General features: G+C 37.3%; 1 protein-coding gene across 1 annotated transcript in view; it reads left to right on the top strand.

Annotated features, from left to right (window-relative positions):
- Window positions 1-6,643: 6,643 nt before the first annotated feature.
- Window positions 6,644-27,053, top strand: part of LOC136031510 (glycosyltransferase 25 family member-like) — a 50,303-nt gene continuing 29,893 nt past the window's right edge. The window contains exons 1-3 of the mRNA XM_065711176.1: window positions 6,644-6,942; window positions 14,228-14,447; window positions 24,959-25,301. Coding sequence (XP_065567248.1) covers window positions 6,758-6,942; window positions 14,228-14,447; window positions 24,959-25,301 — 748 coding nt within the window. The 5' untranslated portion in view covers window positions 6,644-6,757. The remainder of the gene's footprint in view (window positions 6,943-14,227; window positions 14,448-24,958; window positions 25,302-27,053) is intronic.

Genomic DNA, 27,053 nt, shown 5'->3' with positions numbered 1-27,053 from the left:
AGCCCTGCCTTCGAGTTTGCATTTCAAAAGACGATATTTAAATAAACAAAAATGTTTTTTCAACAGAAAGTAAGGAGCAACATTAAAATTTAAAACGAACAGAAATTATTACGTAAATTAAAACAGTTTCCCCCTCCTCAACACCTCGCTCTTTACGCTAAAGTTTTTCGACCCTTATTTATTGTTCTAATTAAACAGTTCTAATTGAGTTTCAGGAGTCGCTTTTAAAGAATTGGGACATAATTTAAACTTTAGCTAAAGAGCAATGTGTTGAGGAGGGAGAAACCCCCCTCATACACGTAATAATTTTGTTTGTTTTAAGCTTTAATGTTGCTTCTTACATTCAGTTGAAACCCTTATTTTTTTATTTAATTTCTGATCGTTTTTAAATATTGCCAGGATATCTACGGAAAAATCCTTCTCCCCACGGAAATATCCTCGGGAAAACTCAATCCTGCCGAAAATTTACCCTGGACGGTTACCCTTAAAATCTTCACCCGTAAACTTGAATCGTTAAAAAGAAAGCATGACATGTAAAGACATTTCGAATCGAAATTCTAGCAGATTTCTCCAGAGTAAAATTTCCCCTTGAAACGTTAACCTCCTGGAAACTTTCCTATCCATGGGAAATTCTCCCCTCGCGAAATGCCCCTAGCCGAAAATTTGTCCTTCCCTCCCCATCCGAAAAATGTATGTATATTTCCCAATAACAAATACTTTACTTAAACAATGGGCATACTATATAACTTAAAGACGTTTCCCCAAAGGCTGTGGGAGATCATGTTATGTCCAAAAACATATTTATTGAGCCTTTCCACTATGATGAATAAAGTAGCTATATCAAAGTTTGGATAAAAATTGGCATGGGAGGGAGTCTAGCTGCCCTCCGATTGCTTTGGTCACTTAAAAAGGTCACTAGAACTTTTTGTTTCCGTTAGAAAGAGCCTTCCCTCGAGCATCTAGGCCCACTGGGCTTATGCAATCAACCCTGAAGAAAAACAAATAAACTCGCGTCTGTGATATTTCTTCTGACAGAAATTACAAAGTTCCACACTTTTCCAGATAGGAGCTTGAAACCTGTACAGTATGGTTCTTTGATACGCTGAATGTGGTGGTGTGATTTTAATTAAAATTACATGACTTCTAGGGGATCTTTTCCTCTATTTTTAAAAACTTGACAAATTTTCTCAGGTCCATAGTTTTTGATGGGTAAGACGCAAGTACGATAAAACTAAAAATTTACAAAATTTATTCCACTATATCAGGGGGGGGGTGTGCTCTCTTCAACCTACCGCTGTATACGCCAACTAGTTACAAAATTATTCAAATTTCCAGTGCTACTAGCTTTAAATGAGTAACTTTAAAGTTAATATTTTTTTGTATATTCAGAATCAGGATGGATAATAGAATTTTTTTATTATATCTTTTGTAATTGCCACTTATTCAGAGTTTCAGTTTTAATTGACAAGGGTTACTCTTTATAAGTTATTGTTAAATTTTTATTAAACAAGGCTTCAATAACGATAGATAGATAGATTTATTCACATAAAAGACCTATTGGGATATGGTGACACACAAAAAACAAGCAAAAATACAATAACAAAACATAAACTGAAAAAAACACTAAAACTGATTACCCGAAAAAAATCTTTACGAATCTTCATACATTGCCAGACGAATGTTCAAATATTATTTATATCTGAATAACAATTAATATCAAATTTACAAAATCCCATCTCTCCCCCGAGCTCCATATCAAATATTTGCGGCCGCAATTCCCTCAATTCCTTACATTCCCAAAAAAAGGTTGCAAACACTCATCCATCTCTCCACACATAGGGCCACTGTAAGGACTATCCTTCAATTTATCCCTTCTTATGCGTTTCCTTTGTTCTCCAAAAGGACTAAAATCCCCCCTTACAGATATTACCCACTTTAAATCTTCTGGAGTTAATCCCATTTTTTAGATAAATTTGTCCGCCCCAGTTCTCCTTACTTCCGCATATAGCACCAGGGATACCGAGGCGGCCTTTCCGGCTTTCAAAACCTGAACTTCCTGAGACTCTAACCTAGTAGCAACAAACCTAGATATAGCTCCTACCACCCCTCCTATCTAATTTTCCTCATTCCAACAATTACCTAGCCCTGCACGGTCTAATATATTCTTCACATGATTTCGTCACGAGTCCTTCCTCCTATCCTGAAGCATCATTAAAATGCTTCTTTTTACTAGCCTATTATCCTCAATCGATGACACCATTTCCCAATGCTTAACGACACTAATTAACTTACTATGTCTCTTACGCTTTCTTCCTATGCCCACTATCAGCACTAAACCATTAAACTTATCATCAAGGCCTAGCGCACGTTAAAAAAACTCAACTGGATTATTTTTAGATTTACCCCTTTATCAAACCCCCAAAGCTCCACAAAGTACACATCAAAAGATAAACATCCTTGAAAAAAATCACCTCTTGAATATTTATTAGGAAGGAAGCGGATGGAATATAAAAAATAATTTATTGGGTCACCATTTCAATGGTTAAAAAAGATTCAAACAAACCTGTTTTATAGGGATGTCTCCATGGAAGTTGGTAGGAGGGGGTGACATCCCGGAAACAGGAAGACATTAAACATTGTATATAAATATGAAGTAAGAAATATTACCTTTTAAACTCATGAACACTAAGCTCCTGGTGGCAACCAGGAGCGGATCAAGAGCAAAATCTTGGGGGAGGCCCAATGTGACAAGGATGCCAATGAGCAAAATCTTGTGCGGGGGGTAATGTGACAAAGGTGACAATAATTGACCAAATTGACAAATTTATCCTAAAAAGAGTAAAAAAAGAAGAAAAAACAGGAAAAAGGGGGTCCAGAAAAAAGTATTGACGGGGGTATCCCCCCAACTCCTTGGATCCACTAGTGGTGACAACTGCTCCCCCCCCCCCGAAAAATTTTCTCGTAACGCTCATGGTGCCTCGCCCCGCTTTTCCACCTATGTACGGGTAGGCATGTAAATGTAATCTTTTATGTTACATAGAAAGGGATTGTTATAGTGGGATAGGCCCTGTCACTTCCGAGCAATTATTATAAGGTGTAGCAATTATTATAAGGTGTAGATAAAAATGTTCCTAGGAATCAAAAAGGATTAGGGATCCATTTCTACATACACATTTACAACCATTTTCCAAAATGTTTCTACTTATATATGAAGACTCACCGAGTATTAGGAAAGTTGGACATAATCAAAATTGTTTTAGATCTTAGGCACACTCTCTTCATCAACACCGAGATCTACTGGCGGCCGCTTTGCGAAATGGTTGATGCACAATTTTACACCAATGTACATAATTTCATCAGGCCTAAATTAATAAACGTACTTAAATCAATCTTAAAAAAGATAACCATTTAATTTGTAGGAGTACGTTCATCCTTAGGAAGAAATGTGCTCGTGTGAAACATTACTGTTTCCAAAACTATTAACCTCAAAAGGGCCTACATAGTTTTGGGATAAATTTAAACCGACTGACTATCACATAATTATCAGCCGATTACTGTCCGGCGTCCTTTTGGCTAAAATCAGCCTGAAAATTCCAGAAAAAAAATACTATTTTATTGTAGCACAATCTTTTCTGGCAATTAAAACGCACAACTTTCTTTTTAGTGAGCCTTCTCCCGATATTTTCGAGTCATTGACTCAGTGCAATTACCCTAGGGGGCAACAAACAAATTAACGCGATCTTTAACAGTATTTATCGAAACAATACACCATTTTACATTTTTGTAGATAAGGGATTGTTATTTTCAAAATGTCTAATAGACTCTTTGTAAAAATATGGTTTCAAGCGGCATGGAAGTAAATGAAGGCATAAGTCATTGAACTATTGGATAGATTGACGTGTGTCACGTACGTTAATAAAGAATAATTTCCTTAGCTCTGTCTTTTAAGCCAGCTAAAAAAAAGAAGCAACAAACAAAGAAGATATAGAATGTACATACTACTCATTAGCTCATGAGGTCTATCATGTCTGTGATGATCTACATGAGAGATGTCTATCTCTGTCCCGTCTATGATGTCTTCAAACAGCATGATGGAATATGAGACAAAACAATCCGTAAGCTGTGGGAGACAACCGTCCCTACTATTTTTCATTGCTAAACACTTTCTGACTTGACCTATAAACTACCTCGAAGCTCAATGACAACTGGTCGCGATCAACAAAAGAAACAGGAACTATACCTCGGAGTCTTGAAAGAAAAAACCCCATAGAGTTTTTTTCAATGTTTCGGACTCCTAAAGTCATAGATCATAGAACAATCTACTATAATTCATGTACATACTTTAGAGTAATAGGCAGATACTTGATGTAGATGTTTTATAGATGTTTTATGATGTAGATGCAGATACAAGATGTTTTATATAAAGATTGTTGCAAAGTTTATATTAGGACTTTGTACCCCAAAACACCAAATTCGAAAAAAAAATATGTCTCAATAATTCCACTGCCGTGTTTTGTCTTATGGGGAAATTATGTATAATGCTAATTTGGAATATTTATTTGGTGAGCAAGCTTTATAAAATTAACTTGGCACAACTGGACATATTTTATTGACATCTGACGATTTTCATGATAAATTGTAAGGATTTTCCTTCTCCATATCTAATTCGTGTCTACATTCGGAGCTTTCTGGAAAGATGGGCTGGAAATCTGGTATCCATGTAGCAGTCTACACTAGTAATAATTACAACAAATTAAAAAAATGAAAATGTAGCCAGGTAATACACTTATGATGGCTTTGGCCCAAAATCAAGCTTCAAATGATTCGTTTTTGCTAATATATTCTACTGTGGCTGTTCTGTTAAAATTTAAAAGGAGTAAAAAGCAATCTGGAAGCGTTTTTTTTTTTTTTTTTTTTTGCAAAGGAACTCTTAAAACTGCAAAAAGAGATACAAAATAGCCTCTATACTGATTTATACTATCTATTCGGTCCCTTTGCCAGTCTCATGACTGGTGGAATAACATTGTTCAAGCAAAATGTAAATTCGAGTTTCACGAGTTTTTTAGAATGAACAGAGAGTTTCCATGGGTGATGGCCTTCCAAAGTTCAATTGATAAGAAAGTTTTTCATTCCATCATTTATGAGAGTTTTTACAAGCTTCTTTATCTTCCTTTGTAAAACCCATGGCTTTATTTTTAAACTTATTGCTTGATTAGGCTCTCATAAAACGGAACGACCCGTCTTCACTTCCTAATTTTTGGCATACTGTTCCCTTTTTGGCATATTTCTGTGCCGTACCCAGATACGGGAAAATGGAACAATAGTGGTAGTCTACATAACCCTGTTTTCCGTCCTAGTTTTCCAGAAAATTCCAAATATAAAATCGGCTCTACTAATTTTACTTGCCCCAGAATGTGCTTAAAAAGTTATTTTAATTTCAGCAATACAAAGCATCCAGTTTCTGGTCTTTTTTTTTTACCACGTTTACGATCTTACTTCCTTAATCTAAGACCTTACTATTATTTCTAAGTTCATTCAGTGGAGAGCTGCTGAAATTGACGGAATTGTTTCTTCAGGCTCCTCATTTTATTCATTAGCGCGATTAACTTTATGATGAGAGTCAAAAGGCCTGTGATCTAAATGCTTAAGTTTCCGACGACAATAAAAATATGTTTTTTTCTTTTTTATGGAGCAGTGGTAGTTCATTTTGAGATTTTTTAATAGCTTGCAGCTATAACCGCAACTACACTGCATAAGCCGTTCAAGTTGGTGAATATTGACTTTATACATAAGGCCCTACATAAGGCCAGTGTCAGACATAATGTTTCACAAAGTGATCAACAGCTTTTTGCTACAAAGACTCTAAATATCGCTGCAACTAAGTTTTGAAACCAAAGCCAAAGTTTTATTTCCGATGGGTCTTGCACACACGTTCGGTTACTTTTGAAATTTGTGAATAGCAAAAAATGGCGACTCAGATATTCATTCATTTGTTTTTCGTCTTTAAAGGCGTCATCTAGTTTCCTTGTAATCATTACGAATTTTTTAAATCTTGTGATTGTTACAATTTATAGTACATAAGAAGAGTAAAATTAAGTTTCCTTGTGAGAAAATTAGTTGTCTATAAATGGGACATAAAAAAAAGTGTTTTAACCAATAATAGCGGTGCGGATAAGTGGGACTAATTTTGAATCTACGTGATAGGGCCAAACTTGAATGTGTCAATGCGTCAGAATAAAAATACTTGAGTTTTTAAACTCAATGAAATACCCCTGTCCTGGGGTCTTATGATTTTACCCACCCACTAACGATTATTCGGTCAAAAATACTATAATTACAGCTTTTTATTATTCTTTTATAATATGTATGCGATTTTCTGAATTATCGACCGAGGCTAAGAACATCAATTTCTCCCTCGAATATGACTTGTAAATTGTATCTGAATTAGTAATTGGCTAAACAAAATAGAATATCAAGAAGTTAATTTTGACTTGGTCAAATAGCACCCTGGTACAAAACCTGACAATACTAGAAAATTGGGAATTTAGGATTGTCTACACGAGCTGTGAAACTGTAAAAAACATAGCCCTAAATGTTTCCTTATAGATGGCACAAATTGGTGATAATTTTGAAGCTCCGAACACTTCTAGGCTAGATACTGTACCGGAGTGATTCGAATGAGGCTAGTTAGCTGTAACTTATTGAAGAGAAATAAGTTACTTGATGCTAATACAGCTTAAGTGAATAAGTGTTGAGAATGAAATGGCATTATATTTTGATAATAGTTATTTTTATTTCTCCCTCCTTTCTAGAAGGCTTTGGTTCTTTTAAGGATCCCACTGTTGTTGTAAATGTTCTTATCAAGGACAAAGCCCATTTCCTGCCTTATTTCTTCCACTATCTGCAAAAGCTAGACTATGACAAATCAAGAATGGGAATATGGTAAGTATCATTCTGTATTTCTGCTTGTATCTAGCTATGGTTACTATACTTTGTTTTTCTGATTCTGTAGGCCTAATTAGATGCTAAGGTATTTTCTAGATTACTGGTTTTAGACAATAGGTTACTAGAGATTTAATTGACCAGACCACCAGGCACTATTTTATAGGAGTACTAGCCTTCCTTAGTATGTATTTTGGCTGTTTCCAATAGCCCAGACAGATTTGATAAGGGTATTTATTGGAGCAATATACCATGGAGTGAAGAGCTAATCACCCCTTAGACAATTAAACCACTGTAAGGTCTCTATTATACCACCTGAAAATCAGATTTCCTCACTGTTGTTTCACCATTAGTTTGACTAACTTATCTGAATAGGCAGTCATACATGGGCAGAGGCAGAATGTTGTCTAGGGTAGGGGTGCAGCCAATTCTGTGTCAAAAGAGGAAGTAACTGAAGTTATATTGGCAGTTTACACAACCTCTTATCACAAGCAAGTTCTGTCTTACCTATTGAAATCTTTATTTATCAATAATAACAATACTAAAATTATAACTAAGGATACAACTAAAAACAAGTAACAAGTAATGCAAAGAAGGCAGCAGCATCAGCTAGCTCAACACTAAGGCTCATAAAAAGAACAATTTCCCCTGGCTCTCCTAAAATTCTAAGCCTTTTGTATAAAGGACTTGTTTGGCCAAGGGTTGAGACAGGCATGGTCCTTGCATCCCCCTTTTTAAAAAAAGATGTTAAAATTCTTGAAGATATCCAGAGAAGAGCCAATAAGATAGTGAGTGGACTGCATGAGCTCCCTTACCCTACAAGGCTATGCAAGCTGAAACTCTGGTTTATAGAAGAAGACAGGGTGATGTCATTCTGGTTCATAAACTTATTAATTCATAGGCACTTCCTGATCTTCTTCCTCTGACGTCTTGGGACTCTTGTACAAGGGGACATAACTTTCAGTTATCCAGGCATTTCTCCTCAAAGCAGCAATGCACCCATTTTCTTACCAATTGTGTTGCCAACCTCTAGAACAAATTGCTGCCAGATACCATTGCTGCCCAAACCACAGACAGCTTTAAGAACCATCTTGACAACAAATGGTCAACAAAAGAATGAAGTATAACTGGGAACCACTTGAATCACAAACATCAAACTACATGTCAAGTGTATGTATTCAACTATGTGTCATGTATTATCAACTCTGGAGTTTCTACAAGGAAAAATACTTTGATCACTCCAAGCTGCAATTTAAAGTAATTTAAGGTAAGCAGTTTATGAAGCAAAAGCAAGATGACAACATTACTGTAACTACAGCTTTTGTCAGTGAAAGTATTTCTATGGTGATAGCTCCCTCATCAATTTGCAAGGCACTGCAACTACCTGCCAATGTCATAATGAGTAGAGATGTCAGCTTCTAATCATTATTTTCAGGCATGAAATCTTTTTTTATTGAAATACATATCGACCAGAATCTTGTTCTGGATGTCTTTAAAGAGGTTTAAACAAGCCTGTCATTTCCAGGCATGGGGTGGAGGGGCAGAATCTCAAATCCTTGGAATTAGCTTGCATGTAAAAGAGCATTAATATTACAGCATGGTAATTCTACCATCCCCATGCATTTTTTACTGTTTTTTGTTCTTTTGATTTGTTCATCACTTCTCATATTTGCTAATATTAATTTACTTTGTACTATTACATTTGCCAATATTCAGGTAAAAATTATTTGTAGCTATGATTTTGGTAATGACTTTGGAGAATACTTTTGTCCAAGTATATTACCATTTATTAGATTGTTGGTGCATCATTGAAAGTTAAAGCTACTGCCAATTATCCATAAATAGCTGGCATTTATTCAACACCCCTGCCCCTGAGAAACCCACTGTGAAAATTAACTGCTTGCAGAAAATACTCCCACTACTGAGAATCAATTTTCAAAGTTTCTTTTATATCCCTCCCCCAAAAAAATCCTATCCCAATTTTGTGAAGTTTTTAAATTTTTCTATTTGCTTTTGATTTTTTGCACCTGTGTGACTTGTGTCAGATTGTTAAAATTGAAAAGGAGTGAAAACTAGGCAAATTCCTCTCTAATTGTGATCATGTACATGTTTGGCAATCTCTACATATTGAAGTATATTTAAAGGTTAATCTTCTTTTTTAATTTGGTAAAAATTAGGTAGCTTTCCCAATGGAAAGAGGCTTGGGATGCCCCTGGTTGTAATACATATATCTCTGTCTGTACTTTTTGCTCCACCAGTGTTCTGGCTGCATATTCTGTTCCAAACATTTCAGCTTGGGAAACCATAGCAAACCTTCCTGGGTGATAACTAATTATTTCCTCCAAATAAGATGTATTCTGGTATTTTAATATTCTAGTTACTGATTTTCAATCAAATTGCAAGCCATCTGTGAAACAAACTGTTGTGTTGTTCTTGTGGATCATATTTACCTTATGTTCCATTTCTTTTCTATCCCTTATAACTATCTAAAATAGTCATTTGGGTTTTAATTGTAGGAGGAATATTATTCTTGGCATCTACTGCTCTTTCTACTTAAGCAACACTGAGACAAAAACATAGTTTTTTATTAAGCAGCACTTTTTACTGCTTCTTCCTTTAGAAAAATGTGTATTGACTGAAATCCCAGAATTGGCTGTATGGATACTTTGGCTGTTTCATGATATTCTGATGGTATTGTTAGGCATGCTAGTCTTTGAAGCCTTTTTGAAGGGGTTATGGGGCTTCTTATCTGAGTTGAATGGACTCCATGCCTCTACTCCATGTGAAAAAAATTGGTTTGATTGCAGTCTTATAAAGGTAAATTGTTTCCAAGATATGCATCTGAAGCCCAATTTTCAAGCTTTTCCTCATAAATATTTGCCACTAACCTGATATGAATCTGAAGCCCAATTTTCAAGGCTTTCCTTATAAATATTTGCAAGTAACCTGATTTTTATTTGCTGATAGAAAGTACTACAGAACTAGAAGCACATTGAATACTTGTTACGAAGTAAAACAAGGTCATTCAGACATTGCCATCTATCCCTGTTACTGAATCTTCAGTTTCACCAACAATATTTTTCAATTTATTTTTTTATATCTCAGATTTTCTAAGATCAATATTTGTGTACAGAGAAACAATTTCAAAGCTAGTTATTATTGTGTCTGCTGAAATCTTTGTATTTTCAAGTTTTTCTACTAGATCTACCAACTTAGTTTTATATGATCTTTGGGAATATAGCAAAGGTATGAAGGCTATGAATTTTGGACAAAAGCTACCCCAGGGGAAACATTGATTACACAATTGTGGAGTGATTCTACCACTTTGTTTTGGAGTTTTTAGTTCAGTTTTAATTTTATCAGCAAACTGATCAGTATGATCATGAATTATCATTGCATAAGTATTTTTGTATTTTAAGTGTGATTGAATTTTGTTGTCATAATCTGTCCTGTCCATGATAAATATTGAATTACTTTTATCTGCTTTGTTTGTTATAATAAAAGGATCTTTACAGAGATTAGGTAATACTTTTAACTTGAACAATTTTTTTTTTGTGTTGAATTTCTTTGAGGCTTTTTTTTTGGTTGTTATTAAGGGTATCAATTAGACAAGATCTGGCCACATCTGGGTTAGAAACAGCTATTTAACTTTTATGCAAAGACAACTCTAAAGGAAATACTGTATCCACTACAGGAACTTGTTTCAGAAGTAAGATTTTTATATAATTTGCATTTTCTATGTTCATGCATTCTAGACCTTAGTTTCTTCAGGGTCAGATGTGGCACATAAGGTTTTAACAAAGCCTTGCCAGACGTCGTGGAGTGGAACAGCAGCCATGACGTCCTCCCACTGCGGTTGTAACAACAGCTAAGCACTCTGCAGGTCTTGGTTGTACTGTCATTGGAGGGTGTGTTTTGGTTGTCCTCTTTTTCACCCATCCTTGGGTTGTCACTCATAGATAGTATCTGGAAGATGGTCTCCTGACATTCATAACATAACCAAACCTGACAGGACATAACCAAGATAGGTCTATCTTCTGTACTTCAGGAGATCAGTGACTGGTGGTCGACCTGTTCATCTGTGGACCACTACGTTTGTGACCTGGTCCTGCCACAAAATGTTAAGAATTCTTCTGAGGCAGACATTTTCAGATGCTAGAATATGTTTCAGCTTCCAGCATTCACTTGCATAAAGGAGAATGGACATAATGTTGCTATTCAACAGATGGGGCTTTATGTGCAAAGAGTATATTTTGCTTCGCCATTCCTGTTTCATTTTGTTGAATGCTGCTTATCCAATTCTTTTTATCTTGTTGACTATTCCGCCATCATATTCCATCCAGCTTTCAAGATATTTGAACTCCTGGACTTATTCGGTTGTTTTTCTGTTGCATTTAAGGATCAAAGGTGAGTTGGATGTGGCCATGCTCTTTGATTTACCAACGTCTACTATTAGTCCCGCTTTCTCAGCCTCGTCTGCTATGGTGTCAAGCAGTAGCTACAAACTTTGCTTCGCCTCTTCTAGAAGTACTACATTGTTTGCGAAATCTAAGTCTCTGAGCTGCTTGGGCCACTAGCTTTTACACCAAAGCCTGATGCTAGCTGTTGGACAAATAGGAATGGGATAAAACACATCCTTGTTTCACCCCAGAGAGAATCTTGAAGAATTGTGGCTCAACAACATTTGCTCTCTTTTTAGAGAGCCATTATTATTTGGACTAGTTTATTAGATTCTACATAAAATTTCAAAAGCTTCCATAGAACATTGCAATTGATGGAGTTGAACACTTTTTTAAATCAGTGAAGAGCAGATACAGTTTTTTATTCCATTTTCTTGACTCTTCTAACATTAGTCTGAGGATAAAAATAAGGTCAGAACATGATCTACCACGGTGAAACCCATGTTGTTCTTCCCTTAGATGTTATTCAAGCACTGCAATATAGTTATGGTCAAGAGTTTACTTGGCACTGAAGTCAGGTTGATCCCCTCCAGTTGTCACAGTTAAGAGCATCTCCCTTCTTAAACAGTTTGACTAGAATACCTCTAGTCAAGTCACATGGGATTTTTTCCATGCTCTAAACTGCTACTAGGAAAGCAGTCTGTACATTTAAGCAGGCTCGAAGGGATGTCTTTAGCATATCTACCGTTATCCCATCGACTCCTAGCACACAGCCATTTTTAAGCTTTTTGACAGGTGCTTCAACCTCTACAGTGCTGGGAGGATCAGCACTTACGTTAGTTTGTAAAAACGAGATTTCAGGTATAGTTCTTGGTCATGGAGCGTGGGACAATTAAGCATATTTTCAAAATGGGATGCCCATCTTTTGTGTACTTTCTTGGGATCTGAAACTGCGTTTCCGTTTCCATTTCTAACAAGCGATTTAGCAGTTCATGTTTTTCCCACCTATCTCATTGATTAGCTGGTAAACCATCCTGGAGTCGCCTTTTTTGCAGCCTTTTCAGCAAGTTCTGCTTTCTCTTCTATCTGGTTTCTCTTATATTTTCTTGCATCCTTTTTGACATCTTTATCCGTTTCTTTATAGCAAAGCTGCAGATGGTCTTTATCTTCAGGTCTTGACGCATTCAGAATATCTCTCTTCGTTTCCTTGCGCTGTTCAATGAATTTTCAGGTTTTGTCCAATATCGATTCCTCCTTCTTTCTTTTCTTATATCCATGACTTGCCTTTGTGGCATCATGGTAGGTATTCTTGATTATCAACCAAATATCTTTGACACCATGATTGTCAGCTTTATCTGTTAGATTCAATGCCTCAATTTTGTTTTTCAGATAAATACAGAAATCCTTTTGTAAGTCTCGGTTTTTTAGTATGTTGGTGGCAAACTGCCTATAGGTACTGGTCACTTTCTTCTTTTGAGCTTTCAACTTAATTTGTATTTCAGCCATCATCAATACATGGTCTGAATTAACGTCAGCTCCTCGAAAGCCACGTACGTCAAATAAGCTGCTTCTCCAACGTCTTGAAATTAGAAAGTGGTCAATATGGGTTTTTGTCCGACCATCTAGGGACACCCAGGATTATTTATGGATTTACTTATGCTTGAATAATGTGTCATCTATGATCAAGTCGTTGCTCAGCAAGACGTCTACAAGAAGCGCTCCGTTTTCGTTGATAACTCCTATATCAAGGGCCCGTGGCTTTTGGGCATTACTGACGGTCTGCTCCAACTACGGCATTGAGGTTGCCGACAACGCAGAGGATATCATGCTTGGGCACATCTTTGGTAACTGCTTGTAACATTTCGTAGAATTTGTCTTTTTCATCTTTGTCCACTTCATTTGTGGGAGCATAGCAGATTTCCTGCCAACTTAGTAACCTGACAAAAACATACATTCACATGATAGTTTTTCCAGAGATGTCTTTTTTTTTAAAAATGTGTCTTTTTTTGATAATACGATTGAACGTTTTAATATAACCTGTAAATAGCCTCATAACTTGAAGGAAGTTCAGCATGGACTGAAAAATAGATACAAAACAAGGCAATTCATTCAGATAACAACAAATCAGAACATATTTATGATGCAATTCTAGCGTTTTTGGCAGTTAACCAAAAAGGTAACTCAAATCAAGCTACAAATCAATACAACTAGTTTTGTTTCATGATTTTTTTATTTATTGTTGTTTCTTATTATTGTCTTAATAGAGGTTCCGTTGGTCCTTTCTACATGTTTTGAAGTTTTAAAGCAGATCTGCAAAAAAAGATTTTTTTTTTACTAAAGATTACTGAAGCTCAATTTCCCTTCCAAAAATTATAGGCCTCTCTTGGTTCATTTTTAGTTTTCAAGAGTCAGTATTACCAATTTTTTTTCTCTTACGTTTGCTTGTGTGTGCATATTTTCTTTTGTGATCACAACCTGTAGCCTACAATAATCGATTTAATAGGCATAGGAAAGTCACTCATGCGAATGTTTTTAAAATGATATTGTGAAATATCAAAATTTTTCTCTTTATTTTTTTACTGTCAAATTGTAGTCTGGGTATATTAACATCCCTGTATCTGACCATATGCTGTATGAATGTCAAGTTCTCTGCACCCTTACCTTTTTGGGCGATATCTCACAAATGTGTGATAGTATATTCAAGTTTTCCTCAAGAGGATTGGTATTATAACGATTCTAAGAGCATAGGGGTTGAGATTAACACCTGACCTACCCCACTTCCTATTTGCAGCCATAAATATAGCTTATTATCAAATGCCCCAAAAAATTAAACTCCATAAATAATGTCAGTATGTGCCCAAATAATTCAGTCTTGTATATTTTAGGATGAAGGTTGACAAATCGAATGACAACTCAGAAGCTATTGTGAAGGAATGGGTAGATTCTGCTCAGAAGGAATACTCATTTATTGATGTTGTATTTGGGGAGGCTGAACATGAAAGTCAAAAGGATGTACAATGGACAGAAGAAAGATTTAACTACTTTATTAAACTTCGGGAAGAATCTCTGTCAATAGCAAAGTCACGTTGGGCTGATTATGCTTTTGTAAGTTTTTGCTTCTACATTGTAATCCGTCCTTTGCATCTCATTCTTTGTTGCACATATTAACAAATCTTAGACGGAGGGGTACCAGAAGATTTTTTTGAGGACAGGGAGGGGAATGTGGCTCAAATTATAGCAAGTTGTAATTTATGCCATTTTTTTTTATTTTGGAAGGCTGAAGCTAGTTTCAATAGGTATATCTACTAGCTTTCTTTGCTTTCTAGCTTTCTTTAAATCTTTACTGTTGTTTTGTTTTTGCTATCATAAACTGCTTGCTTACTAAACCTAATCTATTTGAAATGAACAGATAAACTGAAATAATAAATTTAGTAATGTCGTCACTCATTAGAAACTATCTTTGTGAAGTATCTAAGTGACGGTAAGTCGAGATAAATTTCTTTTACTCATCTGTTTCAGATACTCGTGTTAATTCTAGTAAATTTCCTCTAAATGTTTTCCAATTTAAAGTGATAATTGTCTCCTTGAGTGTTGCATTTAATTTTTCTTGTTATTATTATTATTATATTTTGAGTATTTTATTAGTATTCTCTAGTCTTTTTTCAAACTTTGGGTTTGGGACTATAATGATGAATATAGCTAAATGCTGCATGAAACGATGAGGTGCGGAACAAAGAAAATGAAGATAAGCTAGACAACTCTTTGAATAGCTGTGCAAGGTTAATTTGAGGAATAATATCCCAAAAATGCGACTTCATATGAACGTAGTGTTTCAACTACACTCAAGAGATTCAACTACACTCAAGAGTAATATGACATGAAAAAGCGCCTTAGGCAGCCTGGTTGTGTCGTCCATATGGGCAAAAGCTAGACTCTTTCGACTGAAAAGGCTGTAAGGTGTAAAGCTGTAAGGTAAAGGCGTGATGTCCAAGAGCAAGCTTTGGAGATTTTTAAAACCTTACATTTTTTTTGGCGAATGGCCTTCAGACAGGTCTGATGGATGAGAAGCATTCGCCAACGTATCGGTCTCAGCTAACTAAACTCTGTGACGAGTTTATAGTAGTTCTAGTAGCTGCATTCTTGTTATGTGGCTTTTATTTTTGTGGTTGTCTTTTGTGTATTATTGTTTCTTCCTATTTTTTTTTCATCAAATGTGTTACTTGATGATACTGTCGTAACTAAAGAGCCTTAAAACATTTGAGTTTGAACTGTGTTATAGAATCGTTTGTGGTTTATCCCTTTCTACATTTTTACTTACCTTTTTTACTTTACTTATCAATTTTTACAATTACAATTTTTACTTATCATTTTTCTACATTTTTACTTACCTTAATTTTACTTGATAAGTAAATTAACCAAAATAATCGACCATTTTTGCTTAAAAAGGTAATGAACGGCAAGTAGTAACAAGCTTTGTCTATAGAAACCAAAACTTAAAAAAAGAAATTCGATAACGAAATGTATAAATACATCCACAGAATTTACTTTTAATGCTTATTCCGAATGTGTAAAATTTGTTAGGATGTATTTACTCATCAAAAGTTATTAGCATTAGAGCATTTGATAATTTAAAAAAAATCTAGGTACCATAATTTGCAAAAAGAGTGGTGGTTATGAAAAATAGGGTAAATACTACTCCACGAAAATCAAGATATCCAAGAACTCTGTATTGGAGGTCACATGGCCTGCTTCCTACAATACGAAATGTATGTTCTTTGAGAAAAATAGTCCAGAATCGTGTCTGTGGGTTTGTTTTTTCATTGTTTTCTTTTTGTTTCACTAGAGGTAATTACGTCAAAACAGGTGTCGTGGACTATCGGGAGAGGGATCAGTTGAAAAGAAATAAAAGTTTTACTGCTTTTTTTTTAACAATAAAAGAGATCGCGCCCCATGATAGCATCGGTAACTGCCATTTTAGATGCCAAACAATAATATTGGCCTGAATAGAACCAAAATGCTACAAAACAAAATTTCTTAGATAGCCAAATTGTTTAAAACTAACCAATATACTACACTGTCTATGTGAAATGAACGGATATTGTAGACCTTTTATACATCAATAATAACTGTTATACAGCATTGTATTGATGCACACAAATCATGAAAGAGAAGTTCAATGGAATCTTTTGTTGGGAGGGGGCCTAGAGTCTGATAAGTGTATTTCTAGGCCCTCGTGTTCCAAATCTTCTGTCAGAGGTCCCTCTGATTGGTATTGGGGGGGGATCAGGGGGTTTACCCCTGAAACTCTTTTGAACCTTTGATATTTTGAAAAATAGAGGCATCATAATCAGCAAAAAAAGATCGTCGTAGTAAATGCTACTTCAGGAAGTTACACAAAATATCCGAGAAGTTTTATACCGGAGGTTTCATGCCCTACATCCCATAATAAAAAATGTATATTTTTCCTGACGAGAATGGTCAATTTTCTTCTGTTGGAGCGATTGTGTCGAGCCAGTGGTCGTAGACTTTCGGGAGAAGGATTATTGAAAGGAAAATAAAAAGCTTTAGGGGTATTTTTAAGTAATGAAAGAGATTGCGCCCCATCATAGTACCGGTTTAATATATCCAATGATTTATCAACGTTTCTTAGGGGGCGGGCTTTTTTGAGAGGTTTTTATTATTAAAAAAAAATGTAGTGTATTAATTAAGCTAGAGCATGAAGAGTATGGGGGTATTAGGAGGTGGCAACCCCCTAATGTTTGCAATACCACTGAATATGATTTTACATAATGGCAGAAAATGAAGATAAATGGCAGAAATGAGAATAAATCATTATAAAATAATGACAGAACTTTCAAAATTTAAATGAAGAGCGATGCTAAAATTTAAAACGAAAAAAAAAAAAACAACAAACTATGAAGTCTTTACACTGAATGTAACATAAATATTGCTGATATTGATCATAAATCAAACTATTACACAAAGAGCAAATACAGGTGAGGGGGAAGCATCCTTCTTAAATACGTTACAAATTTTGTTCATTTTGAGTTATAATGCCAATAATTCCAAGCTTTAACACCATGAAGTCAGCTTTACTAAAATTTAATATACAACTTTTTTTTAATCTTTTGAAAAATAATACTTTTAGTTTTTAGTTTACAAGGATCTTTTGGTTTACAAGAGGAATGTGAAAGGCCTCTACCTGTTGTCAAAACCCATATGTGATGTCCAGAGCCCATGTCTTCACGCAGTGAAGACAAGGGAAATATCACATATATCCAGGAAAAAACACACTTCTGAGGCACCTTCATTGGGACATTTCTTTGTACTTATGTATTCTAATGCCAACACTCAAGAAGTGAAGTTAAGCTAATCCTGATGAAAAATACAAAGCCATGTTGAAAATATAACACTTTAGAAACAAATCTGGGCTATATATTCACACATTAGGGGGGTTGGGGCAACCTAAATTCTACCCTACCCCACCCTAATTTGCAAGTATATAGCCCAAATTATATAATATCAGTGTATTCTGTCAGTCGTCACTTGTTTTTAACTGAGCGTAGGCTAAATATTTCTTAATACAGACACCGGACTGATAACCGGTTTGTTCTCGAGTTTTACACACTGTAAACTTGAGTGTTGGCGGTATAATAACATAAGTTCCAAATACACACTAAATCCTCCTCCCAATATTTTTGTGTAAATTTCCTGCATTGTACAAGTCTTGACTGAATTGGGGTTTGAATCTACGGCATTTGATCAAAAGTGATTGTAAGTATTGTATTTTGATTACGAACCAAACATGAGATATTCGTTACAAAGCTAAGCCACCACTACATATTCCTGTTGTATTCAACTAGGCGTAAACGAAGGGGGAGTTAACACATTTATTTATGAATTGCAATCGAAGAAAAAAAATTAGCCTACAATGCTATCTTAACGTTCCGACACCAAACACTTCCAACCGGTTTAACCGGTTTGTTCTCGGGTTTTACACACTGTAAACTTGAGTGCTGGCGGTATAATAACATAAGTTCCAAATACACACTAAATCCTCCTCCCAATATTTTTGTGTAAATTTCCTGCATTGTACAAGTCTTGACTGAATTGAAGTTTGAATCTACGGCATTTGATCAAAAGTGATTGTAAGTATTGTATTTTGATTACGAACCAAACATGAGATATTCGTTACAAAGCTAAGCCACCACTACATATTCCTGTTGTATTCAACTAGGCGTAAACGAAGGGGGAGTTAACACATTTATTTATGAATTGCAATCAAAGAAAAAAAATTAGCCTACAATGCTATCTTAACGTTCCGACACCAAACAGTTCCAACCGGTTTAACCGATTTAACCGGTTTGTTCTCGAGTTTTACACACTGTAAACTTGAGTGTTGGCGGTATAATAACATAAGTTCCAAATACACACTAAATCCTCCTCCCAATATTTTTGTGTAAATTTCCTGCATTGTACAAGTCTTGACTGAATTGGGGTTTGAATCTACGGCATTTGATCAAAAGTGATTGTAAGTATTGTATTTTGATTACGAACCAAACATGAGATATTCGTTACAAAGCTGAGCCACCACTACATATTCCTGTTGTATTCAACTAGGCGTAAACGAAGGGGAAGTTAACACATTTATTTATGAATTGCAATCGTAGAAAAAAATTAGCCTACAATGCTATTTTAACATTCCGACACCAAACAGTTACTGGTTCGCTTTCAAGTCATTACGCATGAATCGTTACTTCCGTTCACATCACCGGTCGATTTAGCCTTAGCCAGTGTGGGATAGTAGGACAGGAAGCGACTGTTACATTTCAAACAAACACAACTTAGGAGCAATAGGGAATTATTTTTTCCAAGCCAGTGGAATTCAATTCAGTGGATGTTTCGGCCCTGTGTCCAAGGACCGTCTTCAGCACAACACCAGAATAAAAATATGTATGTATAGAACTTACTTTTAAATGTGAAAATTAAAACTAAAAATGTTTTTAAAAAACATTTTAAAACAGTCCTAGCATCCTTTCTTCAACGAAGTTCAACCAGGACTTTTCCTGGTCTTCGTCGCTATTTACTGTTACATTTAAAGGCAAGCTTTGATATGGCGTCAACGACTGACTTGTTTAAGTACTTCTCCTTCAGGCATGTACGTAAGAAAGGGGTTTTCGGGACCGTGGCAACTCAGAGGCTGGAGATTTTTGAAAATCATTCCGTTATCCCCCTAGTTTTTTTTGTATTTTCTCTTTTTAGGGTACGTTATTTTGGGTTTCTCCCCTAACTAAACACTCCGATCAGGACGGCCGCAACCTCATGTGGCGGGTGGAGCCCACCCTGGGAATCTCAGTACCTAGGTTTAACCTAGCTCTAATCAGATTCCAGGCCTAGGGTCGGTTGGGCTAGCGACCCTCCACCCGAAAATTAAGTGCTACGAAAAGTGACAATATAGCCTCGGACCCGGATTCCCTTTTAAGATCTTGACCATCGCGCGTCAATGGACATGCTGACGACGTCAGAAAGACTGACAGACTAAACCTTATGGACCGAAGGGGGCTACGAATAGCCACCTGGAATGTCTTGACTTTGAATGAACCTGCGTCAAAGAACCTACTCTCTGAAGAACTTCGCAAGAATAAAGTGTCAATTGCAGGTCTTACAGAAACACGTCTTACCGGAAGCGGAGAAGAGCGAATAGGTAACAGTGACTCATTGCTCTGGTCTGGAGGAAGCTCGAGAAGGAATGGTGTTGGCCTTGCACTAAATAGCCTTACAAGAACACTTTTACACGAAGCTTTATCGGACAGACTAATGAAGGCCCGCTTTGGACACAAACATGGCAAGATGACTGTCATCATATGCTATGCCCCGACAAACGATTCTGATGATGCAACTTAGGAGGATTTCTACTCTGCTTTGTCCAGATGCCTTGCAACAGTTCCCCCCATGATATAACTGTTCTCCTTGGCGACTTTAATGCGACAGTGCGCGATGATATGGGTTTATGGCGTGGCACAGTTGGTCCTGTATCCCCCGACCCACTTAACGACAATGGGCTTCGCTTACTTGAACTGTGCCGATCTCACGACCTCTACATTGCAAACACCTACTTCCAACGCAAAACTATTCATCAGTACACGTGGTATAGTAATGACGGTCGTACAAAGAAGATGGTTGACTACGTCATTATTTCCAAACGCTGGAGATCATTGGTGAAGAACTGCAGAACTTACAGATCAGCAGAGCTTGGAAACGCAGACCATAGGCTTGTATGCGCCGATCTTTGGCTTCGCCTCCATGCACAACGATCGAAAAGAAAATCCGTCGCTGCAGATATTGGGAAACTAAAGGAACCAGATACTCGCCAGAAGTACAGTATCGAGATATCGAATCGCTTCGAGGCCCTTGGCTCACTTAATAGCAGCGAAGATCTCTGGAAGCATTTTAAATTGCAGACCAGTGAAGCAGCACAACTAGTGCTTGGCAAGAGGAGTTATCCAAAGAAATCGTGGCTAACTAATGAAACACTGCAAGTCATAGAGCAAAGACGGAAGGCAAGACTTCTTGGGGATATGACCACATATCGGAGGCTCAATGGAGTGCGGAACAGACTCATTCACCGGGGTAGAACCCAGTTTGTTGCAAGGAAAGCCGATGAAATTGAGCTAGCTGCAAAAAAGAAAGACATGGGCAGCCTATTCAAGCATCTCCGAGACCTCACTGAAAATAAAACTCCCACCTTGGGTCCCGTCCTGTCCAGGGATGGTGCACTTCTCTCTGACGAAGGTTCTTGTCTTGAGCGGTGGAAGGACCACTTCTGTTCGCTCCTCAACAATACTGGTCCGTCTGCGCCTCCTAATGATAGTCCCAGCCAACCTTGCAGTCAAAGACCTGGAACAGATGTTCCTCCAGATGAGCCTTTCAGCCCCTCAGAAATTGGACATGCAGTGAAAAGACTCAAGAATAATAAAGCTGCGGGTATCTGTGGCTTAAACTCAGAGCTGCTAAAATATGGAGGTCCTGCAATGCTCCTGTTTCTACAAACCCTGTTCTCTACAATCTGGCAAACAGAGATAATTCCTGAGGATTGGCGGAAGGGTGTCATCATCCCCTTATGGAAGAGAAAAGGCTCGAGAAGCGACTGCTCCAACTACCGGGGAATAGACCTACTGTCAGTCCCCGGCAAACTGTTTTCAATGGTCCTGCTGGATCGATGACGGAGCATCATTCGAAAAATCCGGCGACCGGAGCAAGCTGGTTTTATGCCGGATCGTTCAACCATCGAGCAGATTTTCATGATTCGACAAATAGTAGAGAAGACCACAGAGTTCCGACAGAAAGCATTTATTGCCTTCGTTGACTTCCGTGCTGCATTTGACTCAGTCGATCGAAAAGCTCTTTGGTGGATCCTAGGGCTGACTGGCCTACCTGAGAAATATTGCAGACTTCTCAAGGCGCTGCACCATGGGACGGAGAGCTGTGTACAAGTAAATGGTTGGCGCAGCCCGTTCTTTCAAATCACGATAGGGGTGCGCCAAGGATGTGCAGTGGCCCCAGAGCTCTTCAATGTCATCATAGATTACGTTATGACAAAAACCACTTCACGTCTCAGCTTTGGGCTCAAATTCGGAGATCATACCATCACAGATGTCGATTTTGCCGATGACTTGGCCATTCTGGCGGACTCCATGGAGCAGCTGCTGGAAGTGCTCCGAATTCTGCGGGAAGAGGCTGCCAAAGTAGGACTGCATATAAACTGGAACAAAACTAAAATTATGGCCATAGACCCGTCTTCTCCTGCTGTTAACTCTCCAGTTAGCCTGGACAGCACCACTAGTATCGAGGTTGTCAAAGACTTCACCTACCTGGGCTCCGTAATTTCTCAAATGGCTCACTTCTCCCCGAGCTGCAGGCAAGATTATCTAAAGCGTCTTCTGTCATGGGTAGACTGAACCGTCACCTCTGGCGAAAACCAAATATCAGTCGCACAACGAAACTGCGGATCTTCAACGCTCTAGTCGGTTCTGTGATGCTTTACGGAGCTGAGACATGGCAAGCATCAGCTGCAACCCTCAAGAAAATAGACGTATTTCATGCAAAGAGCCTGAGGAGGATTGAGGCCCTACGATGGTCTGACTTCGTCAGCAATGAAAAGCTTCTGCAGCTCACAAAGCAGTCTTGGTTTTCGTCTCAAGCAGCCGAGCGAACCTTACGATGGTTCGGGCATCTGCTTCGAATGCCACCACATCTACCCGCAAAGATGATCTATGACTTCGACCCTATCAAAGTTGGTTGGAAGCGACCTCGAGGCCGACCGAAGAAACGTTGGTCCGACAGCCTGTCCGAGTTCTTAGCGATGGCAAACATCAGACAGGGCGAAGAGCAAATACTCGCCATGGACCGAAGTGGGTGGAGGAGGCAGACGTCACTCTCTACGCCGAGCAGTGCCCGGCAGGAGACTTAAGTCAAGTAAGTCAAGTCAAGTTATTTTGGAGCCCCCTCCATGTTGGAACTCCCCCTCCAATTTTGTCTTCCTCAATTTTATATTTGCATACGTGTATGATACATTCAGATCCTTCTGAATACTTCTCTCTCGCTGTTCCACTGTTTATCAAGGTAATATTAACGAGGCAATCTTCTCACGCTTGATTACCTGAAGGAAGAAACAAGAGCTAAGAGCTCATATGGCACTTGTGACGAGGCCGGAAGAGCCAAGAGCTCATATGGTATGAGCTCTAGCAAAATTATAAGAATCAATAGATTGATTTAAAAAGAAAATCAGAGGCTTAATGCCGGTCGGGATTTAAAACAAAAGCTCTGAGTCACGAGGTCCTTCTAAATATTAAAATTCATTAAGATCCGATCACCCACTGGTAAGTTATAAATACCTCTTTTTTTCTAATTTTTCCTCTCCCTTCAGCCCCCCAGATGGTCCAATCGGGGAAAACGATTTTATCAAGTCAATTTGTGCAGCTCCCTGACATGCCTACCAATTTTCTACGCCCTAGCACGTCCAGAAGCACCAAACTCGCCAAGCGCTGAACCCCACCCCCTAACTCCCCCAAAGAGAGCGGGTCCAGTACGGTTTCGTCAATCAAGTATCTATGACATTTGCTTATTCTACCCACCAAGTTTCATCCCAATTTCTCCACTCTAAGTGTTTTCCAAGATTTCTGGTTTCCTCCCCCAACTCCCCTCAGTGTCAACAGATCTGGTTGGGATTTGAAATAAGAGCTCTGAGACATGAGTTCCTGCTAAATATCAAATTTCATTAAGATCTGGTCACCGTTCGTAAGTTATAAATCCCTCAATTTTTCTAATTTTTCCTTATTGCTCCCCCCCAACTCCACCAAAGAGAGCGGATCCGGTCCAGTTATGTCAGTCACGAATCGTGGACTTGTGCTTATTCTTCCCTCCAAGTTTCATCCTGATCTCCCCGCTTTAAGCGTTTTCCAAGATTTCCGCCCCTCCCCCTAATGACACTGGATCCGGTCAGGATTTAAAATAAGAGATCTGAGTTACGAGGTCCTTCTAAATATAAAATTTCATTAAGATCCGATCACTTCTTCGTAAGTTAAAAATACATAATTTTTTCTAATTTTTCAGAATTAACCCCCCCCCCCAACTCCCCCGTCGCCTGGTAGATACCAAGTGCCATAAAAACCAAGAAAGACTAAGGTAACCGCCCCTTGAATCTTGGGGCTTAGATTGGGTGCAGTTTACTTTCAGTTTTTTTTTTGTGAATATAAAGAAAAACAAAAATTGAAGGTAGTCACAATTTGGGGCAGACAACCAGAGTATAATTAATCTATTTACTTTTGCCAAATTTCCAAGCTCGGGGCTGAGGTTTTGAGATGCTGTGAAAATATTTTAAGGAGTGACCCCCTGATCAGCACTGCAGTCGGCCTTTAGTCCCAGTGTTGAATTAGGATCATTTGAGTGTTACTCAAGCTCTTATGTGAGGTCACTTCGCTATTTTACTTTTCTTTTAGGTCCAAGATGTGGCAGTGCCACTAGTAAACAACCGGACTATAACAGAGCTCGTGTTAAAAAAAAGTTAATGCCGCTCCTTAACCTGACTACCTTGACAGTACTCCGGCTTTTAGTCTAAAATGCAAAGCAATTACTATGTAGTATAAACCAGTTTCTTTATAGGAAGAATGAGGGCTGCAATCAATTTCTTATGCTTCCTAGTGTATGTGACCAGTTATCAAAGGGGTCGTATGTAATTTATCCGACATACTTTTAACATGAACAATTCGTCGCTCCCACGCCTGAGATAATTGCCAAAAAGCATTTGCCAAGCTCTTCTCAGAGAAAGGATGAGCAGGGTAACGCATATTCAAGTAGACTTTAAAACTCCTCGTCTCCATTGCCGTGTTGGTCCTCCCTTTGAGAGCAGCTTAGTAGACGTTTTGTGGCTCTTATAATAGAAGTATAAAATATCAGACGACTTTTTGGCGTGATAGGTACGATTTGGCTTGTATCTGAGATGATTAGCATCCCTGTTGGCCTTTACGCTTTGCAGTTTATTGTTCTTTAATCGTAATCACTTCATTCTCATTTTTGCTTTTAGGGAAAGTCACTTTGCTATATTGGTTTTTTTTTAGTTCGTAGATGCGGACGTGCTACTAGTAAACAACCAGGCTCTAAGGGAGCTCGTCTCACAGAATAAAGTCGTTGTCGCTCCCAAACTTGACTCCCTTGGTATGTACTCCAACTATTGGTCCGGAATGCAGAGCAATTACTATTATCGAAGAACAGATGAATATAAACCAATTCTTGAGAGAAAGAACAAGGGCTGTCATCAAGTCATTCTTGTGAACTCTTGTTTCCTTGTTGATTTGACCAGTCGTCAAACGGATTATTTGACCTTTACTCCAAAGAAACTAAACGGGTACACAGGGCCTGTTGATGACATGATCACTTTCGCCATTTCTGCCTTCTGGAATGGTAAGTAAAACATTGATTAGATTAATTTCTAATTAGAATTAATATCTGATTAATGAATTAGGAAGTTAAATCTTTAGATATTTAAATGATTGATATATTGCTTTAACTATATTACTGTTAGGAGGAGCCTCGTGGCTGCATATTTGATTTTTCAAAACCTATGGGATTTAAGAATTGTCCTAATTTACAATTTTGTCAGAATGGGGATCAAATCCAAGTAAAATGAAATGCTGTTAATAGTATAAGGCTTTTCTCTTCAAACGTTTTTATTATTTGAATTTTTTTCATTTTACAACAATTTTTCAGAAGTATACTTGTGTGCGTTTCTGCTTCAAGTTGATTCCCTCCCTGATCAAGTTTATTTGAGAAGTAAAAACTGGGTGAAAACATATTTTGGAAATAAGCATAGTGGCTTATCAAGCATTTTGTAAGAATTGTATTTATATATTTTTGCACCTTTAATTTGATTGAATTTCTGACCAGGTTCAAATTATAACTGATTAAGGTCACTTTGGTAGCAAAAAATGGTGGAAATAAAATTTTTAAAAGAAACCTCGTTTCTTCTCAGGATCAATTTCTTATGTAATGTCTTCTCAAGGAATTGGTAAGAAAAGAATTTATGACTTTTTGACTTTAAATTGATCTCCTTTCTGATAAGGTTTAAATTCTTGCTGACTAGATACACTTTGGTTGTAAACATAGAGCCGAAAAAAAAAATGGAAAATCAAAATAATGCCTTCACAAACAATTGGCAAGAAGCTTCTTTGTATTTTTGCATTTTAAATTGATTCAATTTCTGATAAGGTTTAAATTCACTTTGGTGGTAAACATAGAGCCGAAAAAAAGATGTAAAATCAACATAATGCCTTTACAAGCAATTGGCAAGAACTGCTTCTATGTTTTTTTGTACTTTAAATTGATTCAATTTCTGATAAGAACTGCTTCTGAACTGATTTCTGATAAAACTGCTTCTATGTTTTTTTTATACTTTCAATTGATTCAATTTCAGATAAGGTTTGAATTCTCGCTGATTAGGTTCATTTTGGTGATAAGTATAAAGCCGAAAAAAATGCATTTTTTTTTCGAAATTTAGAGAGGATATTGCTGCTTTTCTCAATTTTTCCAATGAAAATACCAGGAAAAGCCATTTTGAACGGAAAATAGCAAGAAGATATTTTCAAAATCAAGAAGGGAGGAGGGCAAATACCCTCAATTGACGCCAGTGTTCCGTAAAGTTAGTAAAGTTAGCCAATAGCACAAAAGAACCTATTCTTACTACTTTATTGCGATAAACAATACATTCTTAAGTTAAATAATTCATCACTGTTGCTGAAGATGAGTTAACCGAATGCGCATAATCATTCTTAAGAAGACACAATTTTTTTTCTAGGGTTATCAAAACTGCTTGCTTGATGAGTTTGAATTCCTTACTGCAGTAAATTTTTGTAAAGTTATTAAGCTGAAATTCTTCTCTGAGTGGTTACAATTGGTTTTGATATATGGAACTTGCTTGTATCTCCGTGTTATCAAAAATAATCTTGTACTGGGGAGTCCAACCTTGGGGAATGAGGGCTATGACTAGGAGAATTATATTATAATAAGAAAAATTATGTTTCGAAATAGAAAACTTCAAAGCTGTCTCTACTACCTAAAAGAAGCTGTTGGGACTTGCTATTCTTCTAATGCATCCCGAACCATCTCAACCTCTTGCTTTTCCAGCTGCTTGTGAAAATAATGAAACGATCTGTTTGT

The sequence above is a fragment of the Artemia franciscana genome, chromosome 9, assembly GCF_032884065.1.
Source record: "Artemia franciscana chromosome 9, ASM3288406v1, whole genome shotgun sequence".
Lineage (NCBI taxonomy): Eukaryota > Metazoa > Arthropoda > Branchiopoda > Anostraca > Artemiidae > Artemia > Artemia franciscana.
Note: the sequence above shows the minus strand (reverse complement) of the source record. Positions and strands in the feature narration are given on the sequence as shown.